Source organism: Pleurodeles waltl, chromosome 7 (genome assembly GCF_031143425.1).
Source record: "Pleurodeles waltl isolate 20211129_DDA chromosome 7, aPleWal1.hap1.20221129, whole genome shotgun sequence".
NCBI lineage: Eukaryota > Metazoa > Chordata > Amphibia > Caudata > Salamandridae > Pleurodeles > Pleurodeles waltl.
In genome coordinates this window covers 581,844,646-581,859,248 of record NC_090446.1, presented here as the reverse complement: position 1 = coordinate 581,859,248, position 14,603 = coordinate 581,844,646, and the positions used below count along the sequence as shown (strand labels likewise).

The following is a 14,603-nucleotide window of genomic DNA, read 5'->3' as shown; positions in this document are numbered from 1 at the left end:
CGATAACCTGTAAATTTTGTTCTTCGCAGGGGGACTGTCACCCGTATCAATGTCATGATCACATAGGTGGGTCAGTCCAGGAGTAAGGGAGAACAGGGAGGAGAACTGCTCTAACAGCTCATAGCAGTCTCCTCTCTGGTTTAGAGTCAGGGAGTCAGAGAGAATGACACCCTCCATTGACCGATCACCTTCTTTGGCAGAGAGGAGGTCGGGGAGAGGTTCACTCTCCTCTTCCATGCCCTCATCTGTGACCAGGAGCATACTGATATCAGACCTCTCAAAGTGAGGTTTGAGCCTGTTGTGATGGAGGACCCCTAGGGAGTGCCTAGGGATCTTGAGGTCCACTAGGTAAGTGGCCTCCCCTTTATGCTCCTTGATCTCAAAGGGGTCAGTCCAGCGGTCCTGGAGAGCCCTGGGCTCTACTGGCTCCATCACCCAAACCTTGTCTCCAGGTGAGAACTCAATCAGAGTGGTCTTCCGGTCATACCACTCCTTCATCACCTCTTGACTGGCCTCAAGGTTACTCCTGGCCTGCTCCCAGAAGCGTTGGGTTTGGTTGCGGAGGGCCAGCATGTAGCTGACCACATCCTGGGGAGGTGTCTTGGGAGCTTTCTCCCAGCCCTCTTTAACAATGGTTAGAGGTCCCCTGACAGGGTGACCATAGGGAAGCTCAAAGGGGCTGAACCCCACCCCTTTCTGGGACACCTCTCTGTGAGCAAACAACAGGCATGGTAAGAGGACGTCCCACTTACGCCTCATGGCTTCCGTCAGGCCATTATTCATGCCCTTCAGGGTCTTGTTGAATCTCTCAACAAGCCCATTGGATTGAGGATGATAAGGGGTGGTAAACCGGTAGGTAACCCCACATTCATCCCACATGGACTTCATGTACGCAGTCATGAAGTTTGTGCCCCTGTCAGACACAACCTCCTTAGGGAATCCCACATGGGTAAATATTCCCAACAGGGCTCTGGTCACTACTGGTGCAGTCACTGTTCTCAGAAGGATTGCCTCTGGATAGTGGGTGGCATCGGCCACCAAAACCAGGATAAACCTGTTGCCCAATGCAGTTTTGGGGTCCAAGGGACCAACAATGTCGATGCCCACCCTTTCAAAGGGGGGTGCCAACGACGGGGAGTGGGCGCAGGGGAGCCTTAAGCCTTTTCCCTGTCTTCCCACTAGCCTGGCAGGTGGGGCAAGCTCTGCAGAAATTATCTGAGGCTAACCTCATTCTGGGCCTATGGAAGTGGGTGACAAGCCTATTAAAGGTCTTGTCTTGGCCCGGATGGCCTGCTAGGGTAATGTCATGAGCCAGACCCAGTAGGAAGGCCCAGTAACACTGGGGGACCACTAGCACATGTGCTGCCCCAGGACCTGGAACCTTAGGCTCACTGTAAAGGAGATCATTCTCCCAGTAAATATGGTGAGTGCCAGAGGCGTCACCTGCTGCTTGGGCTGTGGCCTGTTGCCTCAGGCCCTCAAGGGTGGGGCATTCCTTCTGCGCCTTGCAGAATTCTGCCCTGGTTGGCCCACTCTCTACTTGCCAGCCAGCAAGTTCAGGTAGGTTATCCACGTCAGCTATGTACTTCCCAGTTGGCTCAGGGGCCTCCTCCTCCTCAGGGGCCCCGTCCACCACTGGGGGAACATCTGAGGTGGGTTTCCTGCACCTCTTGCCCTTCCTCTTGGCAGCTGTCTGGGCCATTGTTCCATGCGGCAGACGCCGTTGACTCCCTTCCCGGGCAGCCATGGACCGTGTGGTCATGCAGACCCACTCAGGCAAACCTAATATCTCCAGGTGGGATCTGAGCTCTACCTCTTTCCAGGCAGTATGCTCAAGATCATTGCCTAACAGACACTCTACAGGCATGGCAGGACTCACAGCTACTTTCAGAGTACCAGAGACCCCTCCCCACTCAAATGGAACCAGAGCCACCGGTAGGTGACTCTCGCGATTGTCAGCGACTATGACCTGGTGTAATGTATCTGGGACTATCTGCTCTGATGACACCAGCTGACTCTTGACAGCAACCTGAAGAGGATCCACAACTGAGCTCCGGAAATAGATGCACAGCCGTCCCTGCGTGGAAACTAAATAACGCATCACAGTATGCAGCCTGAGAAATTGACGCACAGCCCCTTTGTTTTCACGCTTCTCCTCCTCTGTGGCCCATTGCGGAGATTTTTCATGCAAACCAGGTACTTTGTGCTTAAAAGAGACTTTGTTTGCTTTAAAAAGACTTCAGACACTTTAAATCACTTTTCAGTGATATCTCTACATTTACTTATTGCATCTTTGATCGTTTTGACCTGCAAATATCCACATAAATATTATATATTTTTCTAAACACTGTATGGTGTATTTTTGTTGTGCTATATTGTGGTATTGTATGATTTATTGCACAAATACTTTACACATTGCCTTCTAAGTTAAGCCTGACTGCTCAGTGCCAACCTACCAGAGGGTGGGCACAGGATAATTTGGATTGTGTGTGAATTACCCTGAATAGAGTGAGGGTCCTTGCTTGGACAGAGGGTAACCTGACTGCCAACCAAAGACACCATTTCTAACACTCATAAAGAGTAAAATTAATTAATGAAGCAATATATTTCGTTTTTAAAAGAAAACTTTGTCAATACAGTGCTGTGAATATAACAGAGATTGCATTTATTTCAATATGCATGTAGATTTAAACTCATAAAACGCACATTAATCGTTTAATAAACAAAATCGTTGCAGTACATGCATTTCAACTAAAGTCTAAATTATTATACTTTAATGTAACTTTTATTTCATTAATATGCTAATTAATAAGGTAGGCACAATGTGACCACCACCAAAATGAAAACATTAGCACATTTTATGTGCGTGTCAGTGCATCTTTATACGTTACGTTTTCAACTTCAAAGATGAAATGTCACCTTTTGCTGACGTCGGGGCCACTAAAAGATTTACTAAATTTATGCTTCAACATTAGCAAACAATGATTAGTAATGATGGCCCTCTGCACACAGAATTGCATCATAGAATTTTATCCTACAATAATATAAGCTGTTTGCAGTGAATTGACATTGCGGTGACAGCGAACAAAGAAGTGCCACATAAAAAATAGCAGAAAAAAACAGCATTATCAAAGCCAATAGGTCTCATCTTTGAGCATACTGGCCATGTCAATGGCTTTTAGCCATGCTGCACATCATCCCGATGGTGTGCAACTTGGCAAAAGACCTAAAAAAACTTTTGAGGTGGCCTCTTTATATTTTTTTTTAGTTACTAATCTGTGTTGTATCAGTAACTAAGAAGAGAAAAAAATGTGTGAAAGCATTTTTTACACTGTTGAGGGGATCAAAATGAGGGAGAAAGCAACATGCTGCTGAAAAAGGAACACAAGGTAACGGGGTGCGGAAGAAATATGGGGATGCATGTGGGGGATGCAACACAGACGGTGCAGGTGGGGATAGCAACAGGGAGGGCATGGGTGAGGGGAGCAAATGAGAAAAAGAGCAACGTGGAGCTGGCTGTGCAAGGTTGGAATGGTCTATAGGGCAATAAGGCAGTTCCTGAGGGGCTGATCTGACAGGTCAGTGTGTGGGACTTTTTTGGCAGTTTGTGGGCCTGTTATATGGACTGCTGGGCTGCATCAAGGTCAAATCCATAGTGTCTTCCATACCTTTCAAAACACATATTTAGAGTGTCTTTATAAGTTCAAAACTACTCCAGTTTGCAAACAAGGGACACTTTTTACCTATCTAATTCAGTAATGGAGGCCACTTTTATTTTGGTGGCCGGGCCTTTTTAATGTCCCACTTTGATCATAGCTGGAGAGGAGAAGCAAACAGACGAAAAAGCAATGGGTGAAATGCACACGGATGAGAGAAAGGGAAAACAGAGCATGGGGAAGGGGATATAAGTACATGACGGAGGCAACGGAAAACACGTGCACTCTCATGGAGTGCTTAATTTTTTTTTAAACGTGGCGCTGGAAAAGTGTGCAGTGTAAGGACATTAGTAATATATCCGTGCTCCAGGGGAAGGTCTAACACATGAAGAGGAAGAAGAGCACACACACTTTAGTGAATTACAAGCAAGCAACACCAGGAGGCCACTCAAATATGCAGAGGCCGTGAGCTCAATAAACTGCATTTATCACAAATGACATATGTCACTGCACAGCAGGTTTGTATATGAACCCAGGAGAAATGTTCCCAGGCAGCTTGACATGTCTACATTAGCACGTAGGCCAATCTATACTATTGCTATTTTAGTGAAAAACTAAACCTTGCAGCACAGAGCAAAGGCCATCCAAATTTCAATGCAGAGACAGTTGTATGACAAAATACCATCCCTTAAAATATTGTGGTGAAAAATACCATTGTCACAATATCAGCTACAGAAATGTCACCTTTCGAAATATATGTATTGTACATGGGTAGCATGCTACAGTGTGTAGGTTGTGCGATTAAAAGGGTATTGTCTTTGTTTTGATCCTATGTGGTAAGTGTTCCCATGTTGCATTTGATGACTACCAAGGTGCTCTTATCGTGTTATATGACACAGCCCTTAGCAGGGTCGTGGATAAATAAACGCAATTTATGGTTTTCAATAAGTTGGCAGCTTTGAACATCTCTGCATATCTCTTTATAATATGTTTGATGACCAGAGTCCTATTAGTCATTTACATCACTGGGTTGTCCATTATGAGATTTTTAGTTAAAAGGTTACAGTCATGAGCAGGCATAGTTTGAAGAGAGAGATGGTGGAGAGAGCAGCTGGGATGGAATTTGTTATTATCATACCAAATATGATTGTAATTGTCAGATGCCAAGTATTGTTCAAAGTATGTAGCTAGCTGGGACCTGCAGTGTCACACTAAATTTCCAATACTTTGGTTGGCTAACAGTATATTGCATACCCCTTCACTTACTCCTGTCAACTTGGTGATGGGGACTTTATTTCTAGAACCGGTGCAGTACTCAGTAATGGGCATGGCTTATGGGGATTCTGTTCAATGTTAGAGTAAGAGGGTCAAACAGTTTAATGGAGAATTGTTATGCAGCCTGTTTGAACTACCGTCAGCCTCTCAACCGCTGAGTGTTAGCTGTAATCCATGAAGCTGATTTATTATGGGATTTTCTTCCGAGAACAGCTGGTGGCAAGAGACACAAATGGACAGATTATCAAACGTTTTGAGTTGCCCTTGCACGGGGACACAGGGCGACACATAACCTAGAGTGAGATTTGTCAACCCATGCAAGGCCACCTTGCATGGCCTTGCTTGTCTTGGTAAATCTGAGGTAACGTAAGGCAACGCAAGTCGCTACCTTGCATTACTCTGCCCCAGGGAGGCATTTCATGGGTGAAGCTTGGGTGTTCTCATGCATGCACCCGTGAATTTTGGCACAATCCCCGATTTACTATGAGTGGTAGACCTTGGAACAGCATGAAAATGCTATGCCTTCCCAGGGGAGGCGTAACAAGGAGAAATATGTTTATTTCTCCTTGTTTTTCCTCTTTTTACATAAACCTAGAAAGCCTAAGAGGATTGTTTTTGTCCAAAAAGGTGACCCTTCCTGCACAAAACAATCCCGCTTGTGACACAGGCACCTTTGCACCATGGTGCTAGGGTGTTTTGCTGGCGCTAGACAGCATATAGTTCACCAGCGCAATCTAAGGACAGGAATGGGCCATATAATGTTAAATTGGCACATCCTACCCTCTCCCTGTCATGCAGCACATCAAGGTGTCTTGCTGTGCCACATTGCATGACATTTTCATAAATCTGGCCCAAAGTCTCTCAACTAATACCAAACACTTCTACTAACAAAAGCCAGACCTATTTGCCTTAATATTACTGTGCCTACAATAATTAAATGATTTGAAACACAATTATTTTATTTAAAACGTTTTTGGTGGAGAAAACATTATGCTCCTCTCTTGACCAGAAGCCACAAGAGGAAATGGGTCATGCAATTCTAAATTATTTAAACAAGGGTCACTATGCTATTTCAGTTCTTGGGGACCACTTTGCAGTTTACGATGATTTCATAAAAATTGTTACGTTTGTGTTTATCTCTTCCCACAGGTCCACTAACCTGGGACAAGTTGGGCTTTTGCAATGGGAGTCGTCAATCCCCTGTAAACATTACTGAAGAACTTGCTGTCTTCAACTCCAACCTCACTGCCTTCACTTTCACTGGATATGGGAATACAAGCAAACTGCTCTCACTTACCAACCTGGGACATACAGGTGAGAGAGGCCACACTGTCCAATCTGGGGCAGGCAACAGACAGAACACTTTCTGCTCAACCTCGAAAACACAGGTCTGAGAGGCCTCACTGTCAAAGCTGGTTACAGACATATCAGTGTTCAACAAGGCCCTGAATGTGAGAGATACCTCCCTGTTAAATCTGGGCAGCCAGCTAAGGCAGGTTTCACTGGCCAACCTTGGGCACACAAGTGAGAGAGATGTGTCTGTCCAACCTGGGGGTACACAAGTGAGAAGGGACTCATTGATCCACCTGACATACATGTAAGAGAGACCTCAAGGTCTAACATCAGTCCCACAGATGAGAGAAGCCTAGCTGTCCAAGTCAGGACACAAGGTGAGAAATTCCTCAGCGTGCAGTCAGGTCCCAAAATTGAGAGTAGACATGCAGTCCAACCAAGAACACACAAGTAGGAAAGACTTCATGTGCACCAGGGCCCACATGGACTCCACTGACCTTTCTGGTCAGCGTTTGTCGCTTCCTCCTGCTTGGCTTCACCTGCTGCTGTGAACAATCTCTTCAAGAGCCTGCTGGCTCTTAGATCGAGGCCCGCCTCCCAGCTGTCCAGACCCGCCCTCTTCCCTCCCTCCCCTTCTCAAGTGTGTCTGCAGTGCAGCCATGCCACAGGTGTGCCAAAGGCATGCCAAAGGAGTGCCAAAGGCAAGGCCGTCTGCACCCATCTACGCCTTGACCGCGCCCAGCACCCTGGACCCTTATCCTCGCTCCATCCGTCGGTTCGACTCCAACACTCTACCCACCTTCAACCCGGGAAGATCATCAGCCTTCCACCTAGCTGACCCGAGGAACAAGCATGGACCATTCATGTGCCGCTCATGCTCCCGCACCCTCCACCAACCACCACATAATCTTGCACCAAGCCCAGATGGCCACCTCAAGTGCATACTCCACAACACACGCTCCCTCGTCAAGCATGCAGTAGGTGTCTGGGACCTCCTCGACTCAACTGTCCCAGACGTCACCTTCCTCATGGAGACCTAGATCACCTCGGCCCCGGACATCGCCATGGACATTCCAGACAACTACAAAATCATCTGCAAAGACAGAGCCAACCGTCCAGGAGGACGTATCACCATAGTCCACAAAAACACCCTCTGCCTGACAACCTCCAACGAGTCACAGAATCACCCAACCCATGAACACCTACACTTCCGGATTCAGACCAACCCCAACTCCTCCCTCCATGGCAGTTCATCTTCAGACCACTGAGACCATGACCTCAATTCAGCTAAACCATCACCGTCGCCCCCCATCCACTCACCTCCACCGACTACCTCCTACTCGGCAACCTCAAATTTCACCTTGATATACACTATGACCTCAAAACTACAAGCCTCCAGGACAACTCTGCCTCAAACAACTTGTCAACGTACCCACCCACGCAGCTGGGCACACCCTCGACCCCTGAAGACATCATCATCCCTCTCACCTCCGAACACCTTTGGACCAACCACAGATGTGTCCACTTAACCTTCAAGAAGAACACTGCACGTCACCATGCCCCCTGGCAGATGCTGGGACAAAGTCACAGAAGAGCAACTCACTGATGCAAACGCAAATTAATCCGCATGTAATCTACATGGCTAGATCTTGTAATGCGCTAACATTATATCTCCCCTCAGGAAACCAACAAAGCAAAACACCTAGATGGTTCACAACAGACCTACATGAGTCCAAATGCTCCTGCAGGCGACTGGGACAGAAATGGAGGAGCAGCAAATCAACAGAAGACCGCATAGCCTACAAGATCGCAATCATCACACATCACCAGAACATCAGAGATGCTACGAAAGCCGCCATCCAAAAACACCTCAGCACCAGCACTCACAACAGCAAGGAGCTCTTCACCATCGTCAAAGAGTTCACGAACGCCGGGATAGACAGTTCAGCCATCCCTCCCTCTCAAGACCTCTGCGCAACCTCACCACCTTCTTCCACCAGAAAATCAAGGACATTTACAAAGGCTTCAAGAACCAAAACCAGCCAGCACCCCCCACAAACACCACCATGGACCCTGTGCCACACCAGATCTTGAACTCCTGGGCTCCCATCACCACAGAGGAAACCCAGAAACTCATGAACTCCATCCACTCGGGAGCATCCTTGGATCCGTGCCCACATCACATCTTCAACTTGGCTGGTGCAACCATAGCACCAGAGCTCTGCCGGAGTGTCAACCAATCCTTTTGAGACCGCCACCGTCGAATCTGACTGGAAGAACGCCAAGGTCAACCCGCTACTCAAAAAAGCTACCGCCGACCCAAGGGAGCTGAAAAACTGCAGTCCCATCTCTCTGCCCCCTTTCCCAGCCAAAGTAACAGAAAAGACAGTCAACCAGCAACTCACTGAATTCCTAGAGACACACCAGATCCGAGTACCATCCAAATCCGGATTCAGGAGCAACCACAGTACCGAAACAGCACTCCTAGCAGCCACCAACCACATATGTGCCATACTAGACCACCGAGACACGGCAGCACTCATCCTACTCAACCTCTCTGCCGCATTTGACACAGTCTCCCACTCCACCCTCTGCGCCAGACTATACGATGTCGGCATCCGCAACGAAGCACTGGAATGGATCAGATCCTTCCTCACCAGGAGAACACAGAGTGTCAGACTTCCACCATTCACATCCAAACCCAAAGAAACATGCTGTGGAGTACCCCAAGGATTCTTACTCAGCCTGACACTCTTCAACATTTACATGGCCCCACTGGCCAAAATCATCAGACAACATAGCCTAAACATCGTCTCCTACGCCAACGATACCCAACTGATCCTCTCGCTGACTGATGGCCCGGAAAAGGCCAAGAGAAATTTCCACAATGGGATGAGAGCAGTCGCGCCTGGATGGAAGTCAGCTGCCTTAAAGTCAACTCGGGCAAGATGGAGATTCTTGTAATCTGCTCCACCCCTCCGCCTGGAACAACTCCTGGTGGCCGACCGCACAGGGAAACACCCCGCTCCCACCGCCCACGCACTCAATATGGGGATCATCCTGGGCTCCTCTCTGTCCACGACCTGCCAAGTCAACTCCGTCTTGTCTTTACGCTTCCACACCCTTCAACTCCTTCTAAAGATCTTCAAGTGGATCCCCACTGAGACAATGAAGTCAGTCATCCACGCACTTGTCAGTAGCAAACTGGACTACGGCAACACACTCTATGCCGGCATCACCAAGAAACGGCAGTCAAGACTACAAAGAATCCAGAATGCAGCAGCCAGGCTCATCCTGGCCATCCACTGACACAGCCACATCTCATCCCACCTCAAAGATCTGCTCTGGCTCCCAGTCATCAAGGGCATCACTTACAAACCTCTGATACATGCCTACAAGGCACTACACAACATAGGACCAGCCTACCTCAACCACTGCCTCACCTTCTGCGTACCCAACAGACAACTCCATTATTCACAGTTTGCCCTCTTAGCCATTTCCAAGATCTGAGAAAACACAGCAGGAGGAAGATCCTTTTCCTACCTCGCAGCCCGGACATGGAATACGCAACTTCTCAAACTCAGACAAACTGCATTACTGAAGAACTTCAGGAAGGACCTCAAGACCTGGCTATTTGATTAAGCAACTCGCCCGCACACAGCACTTTGAGACCCCACGGGTAACTAGCCGTACTTTAGAAGTACTGATTGATTGATTGATTGAGGGCCCCACAGGTGAGAAAGTCCTCTGTATCCAACAAGGGGCAGATGTGAGAGTTTATAGTACATATAGATGGAAAATACTCAACAGTACAATCTAGACCACACCAATAGGAGAGAAATCTCGTTCTGACCCACACTTCAAGGTAAGATGGAGCTGAATATTCACTCTAGGTAGCCCTGTCACTCTCTAATCAATAGTTGCATGCCTCCACATGGTCAGGAACAACCCCACGGCATGCTGTTTAGGAATGGTGTTGCTGGGGTGTATGTGGCATCTCTCAGTCCCTCAGCTTACATTGCTTTAATCTTGCAGTGCAAGTGGAGCTGGACCAGGGAGTGAGCATCACTGGAGGCAGCCTCTCGGTACAATATTCGGCCATAGCTCTCCACTTTCACTGGGGGAACGGAAGCTCAAATCCTGGCTCAGAGCACAGACTGAATGGAAAGCAGTTCCCCATGGAGGTGAGTGGAAGGAAAGATGTCGTGACTCATGATGAAAAAGTGAATAAATGCATTGCCAAGGCATAGAATATAATGCGTAGGAAATTAAAGAGTGAGTAATAAACTAATAAGCAGACAAATTAGGGTGCATTACATTAAAAACTGCACTGGGGCATTATGAACAAAGAAACAGTTTTTTTGTGACCTGTCTCTGATTTTGTGATGCAATCTGTGTACTCACAGGCTGTGTCGCCTGTCGCAGGCATAATGTGGCTCAAAGGTTTACAAAGTGCCGCAATGCATGTATTGAGCCACTTTGTAAATTTGGCATGGCGATTTTGGCCTCGTTGGGCCACATTAGCGTAAAAAAAGAATGCTGATGTGGTGCAAGGAGGTGATAGGGTCTCTTAAATCAGCCCCTTAGTGTCTTGGCCCAAAGTGTTGCTCAGAAGCCCGTGTATGGTGCTATTGAAGATAGGGTGCTGTTGTGATTCCACTTCTTACCTTTTTAATCCACCACCAGACACACTCTACCTCCTTATAACATTCCTGCGGGTTCTTTTTAACCCCTGATTTCTTCCGTTGGCAGTGTTTTCCATCTTTCTTTTCCCCCTTCTGTTCCCCTTGTGCGTTTTCTCTCTCTTGCTGTGGATCAAAGCCTCTTGAGGAAAAATAAGTGCAGGTCTCCAAAAATGAATGCCAGTGGACCACACCAGCAGCCACTGGCTCAAATTAGGCAGACTATTGTGTGAACCACTTTAGAGAAAATATATCGTCTTTAGCCAATCAGGCTGTGGATATTTTGACAAGAGATTCAGTACATTGCAGAAATGCAAAATGTAAGCATTTGATAGCCAGGGCCGGATTGGCCGTAGTGGGCATTGGGTGTTTTCCCGGTGGGCTAGAAGGGTGAGGGCTGGTTTTGCAGCAGTGGGAGCCAGTTTTGCTGAGGTGGGAGCCAGTTTTGTGACTGGGGGCCGGTTTAGCAGAGGTGCTGCAATATCAGCCCCCAATAACAAAAGCAGCAGCCCTCCCTCCCTATTAACCCTTCTCCTACCACAGGGCTGGTCAGACAAAATTGCCAGGGCCGCTTTGGTTTCCCAGTCCGGCCCTGTCAATAGCTCTTCAGTACATTTTCAGGGGCTCATAGTTGTCAGAGACCCAATTTATCATTCCACATAATTCTGAAAATGACTGCCGTCACCGTTCGTGGTTTAGAGTATGGAGGAAGTGCCAAGCTACTAAACACATTCCTGGTATTTCCAGAGAAGGGGCTGCAGAGAATACAAAGATGGTTCTGTCTAAAATCTAAGAAAAATGCAAGTTTTTGGTAAATATAGCAGAGATTACAAAAGCAGCCTTTTCTCTGCCTCCTTTTTGCCAGCTAGTCCAGGCAAGGAGGTACCTGACAAACCAAGGGCAAACACAGGCCCCTGCAGCTCTTAGGTGCAGTGGGGCCCCCAGCCCTTAAGATGTCCATAAAACGGCCAGAGGGGCAATTAGCCCGAGATAAATGAATATCTGTGAGTTATGGTACACCCAGGGGTTCCTCTTCATAGTCCGGGGTGGGCATCATTGAGGGATGCATCATTTTGCATTGCGCAGCTGTCACAAACCAATTATATTTTTAGGGTGTGCAGAGATAATTTCCCTAACATTGCTAGATTGGCATCTGTCACACAATGATAAGAGTCTCGAATCAATAAGTTTGCATAGTTTACTTCTGAAATAGGCCAGCCACTCTATGTTCGGTTTAGTGTCTGCAGGAAGCAGGCCACAAGTGCTAAAAAAAGTGGGGGGGGGCTAACCAAGTTATGCTGTATGCAAATGACATCATGGCGTGTGACATTATAGCTGTGACATCACAGGAAGTGAAATTACAGGAAGTGGCATCACAACCCATGACCTCACAAAAAGTGACATCAGATCTTAAGACCTCACACACGTTTAGCAGATCTATCATGAGTACATTTAAGTGCATTACAAGATTTAACAAATCGGAACACAAAATCTGGGACTCAACTCATACATTTATAATCTGGGACTCAATTTATACATTTATTTTTTTAAACTCTGCCACACAGAATTTGGCAACAAGAAGTAACGTGACAGTAAATCTTTTCTTCTCAATTGGTTGCAAAGTCTGCATTTTAAAACATCTTATGGGGTTAAGGCACGTGCTACTGAAATCTTTGTGTGCACTGTAAATCTCAGGGAATAATAACGATGATATAAATCTGAAGGTTAATGCATTTGCTGGAGAGATCTACGTTTTGTCTTGTCCAGTTTGGAATAAAAATAGTGTACATAGGTAATGTGTCTCCTACTAAGCACATTATGTAACATGCTGATGATAGATTTTCTTTCATGTAGATGGGTAAGTGGGTTACAGCTTTTAACAAAGAAATCATTTTGTTACTTGTAGTTCATCAATTGTAATCCTTCTAATATAGCACAGTGAGCCATGAAGGACACGTAACTCTTACACCTTGTAACCCTCACTGCCTTATGTAACACATCCTGTACAATGATTTGCACACTTGTATAGTTTGTTGTCAATGTTTAGTGTGTACGTGATATGTAAAGTGCTTGGACACCATTCACTGGAATGATAAGCGCTGTAAAATAAATAAAATAAAATTGTTGTATTTAAATTGTTATTTGTGTAAATAGTGAGACAGACCAACACATCTGACATTCTTACAGTGCATGCATAGCTCTTATAAACAGGGACTGAACAAAGTCATAACCATGGTTCTCTTAAGTACTTGTGAAACAGTAACAAGCTCTGCTCTTTGTTTCCTCTCCATTGCATTTGCATCTAGGTGTGAGGTACTAGATAGCTCCCATCCGGGATACTGGAAGGAATGGAGGCTCAATGTCCCCTTAATTTCTACCTTTGGTTTGGGAATTAAAAATAACAAGGCCCTTTCGCTGCCTGTACGTTGCTGCTCGGAACAAAAGCAAACAATGTGCAGGTGCTGCTGAGTGTGTCCCAGTGTCTGAAAATGACACCAGGATGAGTTCAGCATATTGTGGTGGGTCCATATGCTTGGTAGGGTGGACTGCATCCAGCCAGCCAGGATACTGGAAGGAAAGGAGGCCTGGCCTGATGGCCCTTAATTTCCACCTTTGTTTTGGAAATTTAAAATAACAAAGCCTCTTTGCTGCCTGCATGTTGCTGCTCGGAACAAAAGCAGACAGCGTGCAGGCACTGCTGAGTGTATCCTGGTGTCTGAAAATTACACCGGGATGAGTTCAGAGCAAATTTTAGTGGGGCCCAACTTCTTGGCAGGGTGGGTGGCGTCCACCCTTTGAAAATAGTGGGTGCACATTGTCTACCTGCACGTACCCCCAGCTTATGCCCTGGCTGGAAGTCCAAAGCGAATTAAATCCTATTCATCCCTAGTAACCCCACACGAAGGAGGATACTTGATTGCGCCCTCTTACCAAATGACATGTTCCATGTTAGGTGGCAAGAAGAGAAGTTCCAACTATATTGTTGTGACAAAATTAATACAATACTCATTCTCCAGAAGCTTTTATGGTCAGCCAATTAGGGAGATGGTGATCTTTCACTCCCTATTAGTTTCTGTATTTAGTACAGAATTAGAAAATATTATGTGAACAATCAATATGCAAGAGGTTTCCAATTGCAAGTTTTAAAAGATGAATTATAGTTCCAAATTAATTCTTCAAAATTCTATACAACGTTTTCCACATTTTTAGCCATTAACTGTGTTGGATTTTGTGCTGATAGTTCACTTATTAATGGGAATTAAGCATTTTTTAGACAGTTCCTACATTCATTTGCACATATGCTGAAGGTGGTAGCTTTTAGCCAGTTCTTCAAAACGGAAGTGGATAATTTATGCAATTAAATTGTTGCAGCAGCAGCAAGCTACCCAATTACAACACAGCCATACAGAAAGACGGACAGCCCTGCTTCCAACCGCACCACATGCAGCCAACCCCACACTGCCTTCGGCCATTCACTGCAGGGTATGGTGTGTGAGTAGGTGATTTTTTTTTCCACATTGGGCTTTGGATCCGCAGGTACCCACGGGATCCACATAGGATCCACGTCCCCAGATATCTATACATTTTTTCCTTCAATAACTTTGAAACTACTGAACAGATTTGCACCAAATAACAAAAAGAGATCTTTCCGGACCAAGATCTAGCTTTCTGCCAAAGTTAGTGTAAATCCTTTCAG

The 14,603-nt window shown here is 46.3% G+C and overlaps 1 protein-coding gene across 2 annotated transcripts in view; it reads left to right on the top strand.

The window, feature by feature from the left end:
• LOC138304408 (carbonic anhydrase 4-like) overlaps positions 1 to 14,603 on the top strand; it is a 58,427-nt gene that overhangs the window by 17,785 nt on the left and 26,039 nt on the right. For both annotated transcript variants that reach the window (XM_069244420.1, XM_069244421.1), the window contains exons 4-5: positions 6,081 to 6,245; positions 10,260 to 10,408. In XM_069244420.1, the coding sequence (XP_069100521.1) occupies positions 6,081 to 6,245; positions 10,260 to 10,408 (314 nt within the window). The remainder of the gene's footprint in view (positions 1 to 6,080; positions 6,246 to 10,259; positions 10,409 to 14,603) is intronic.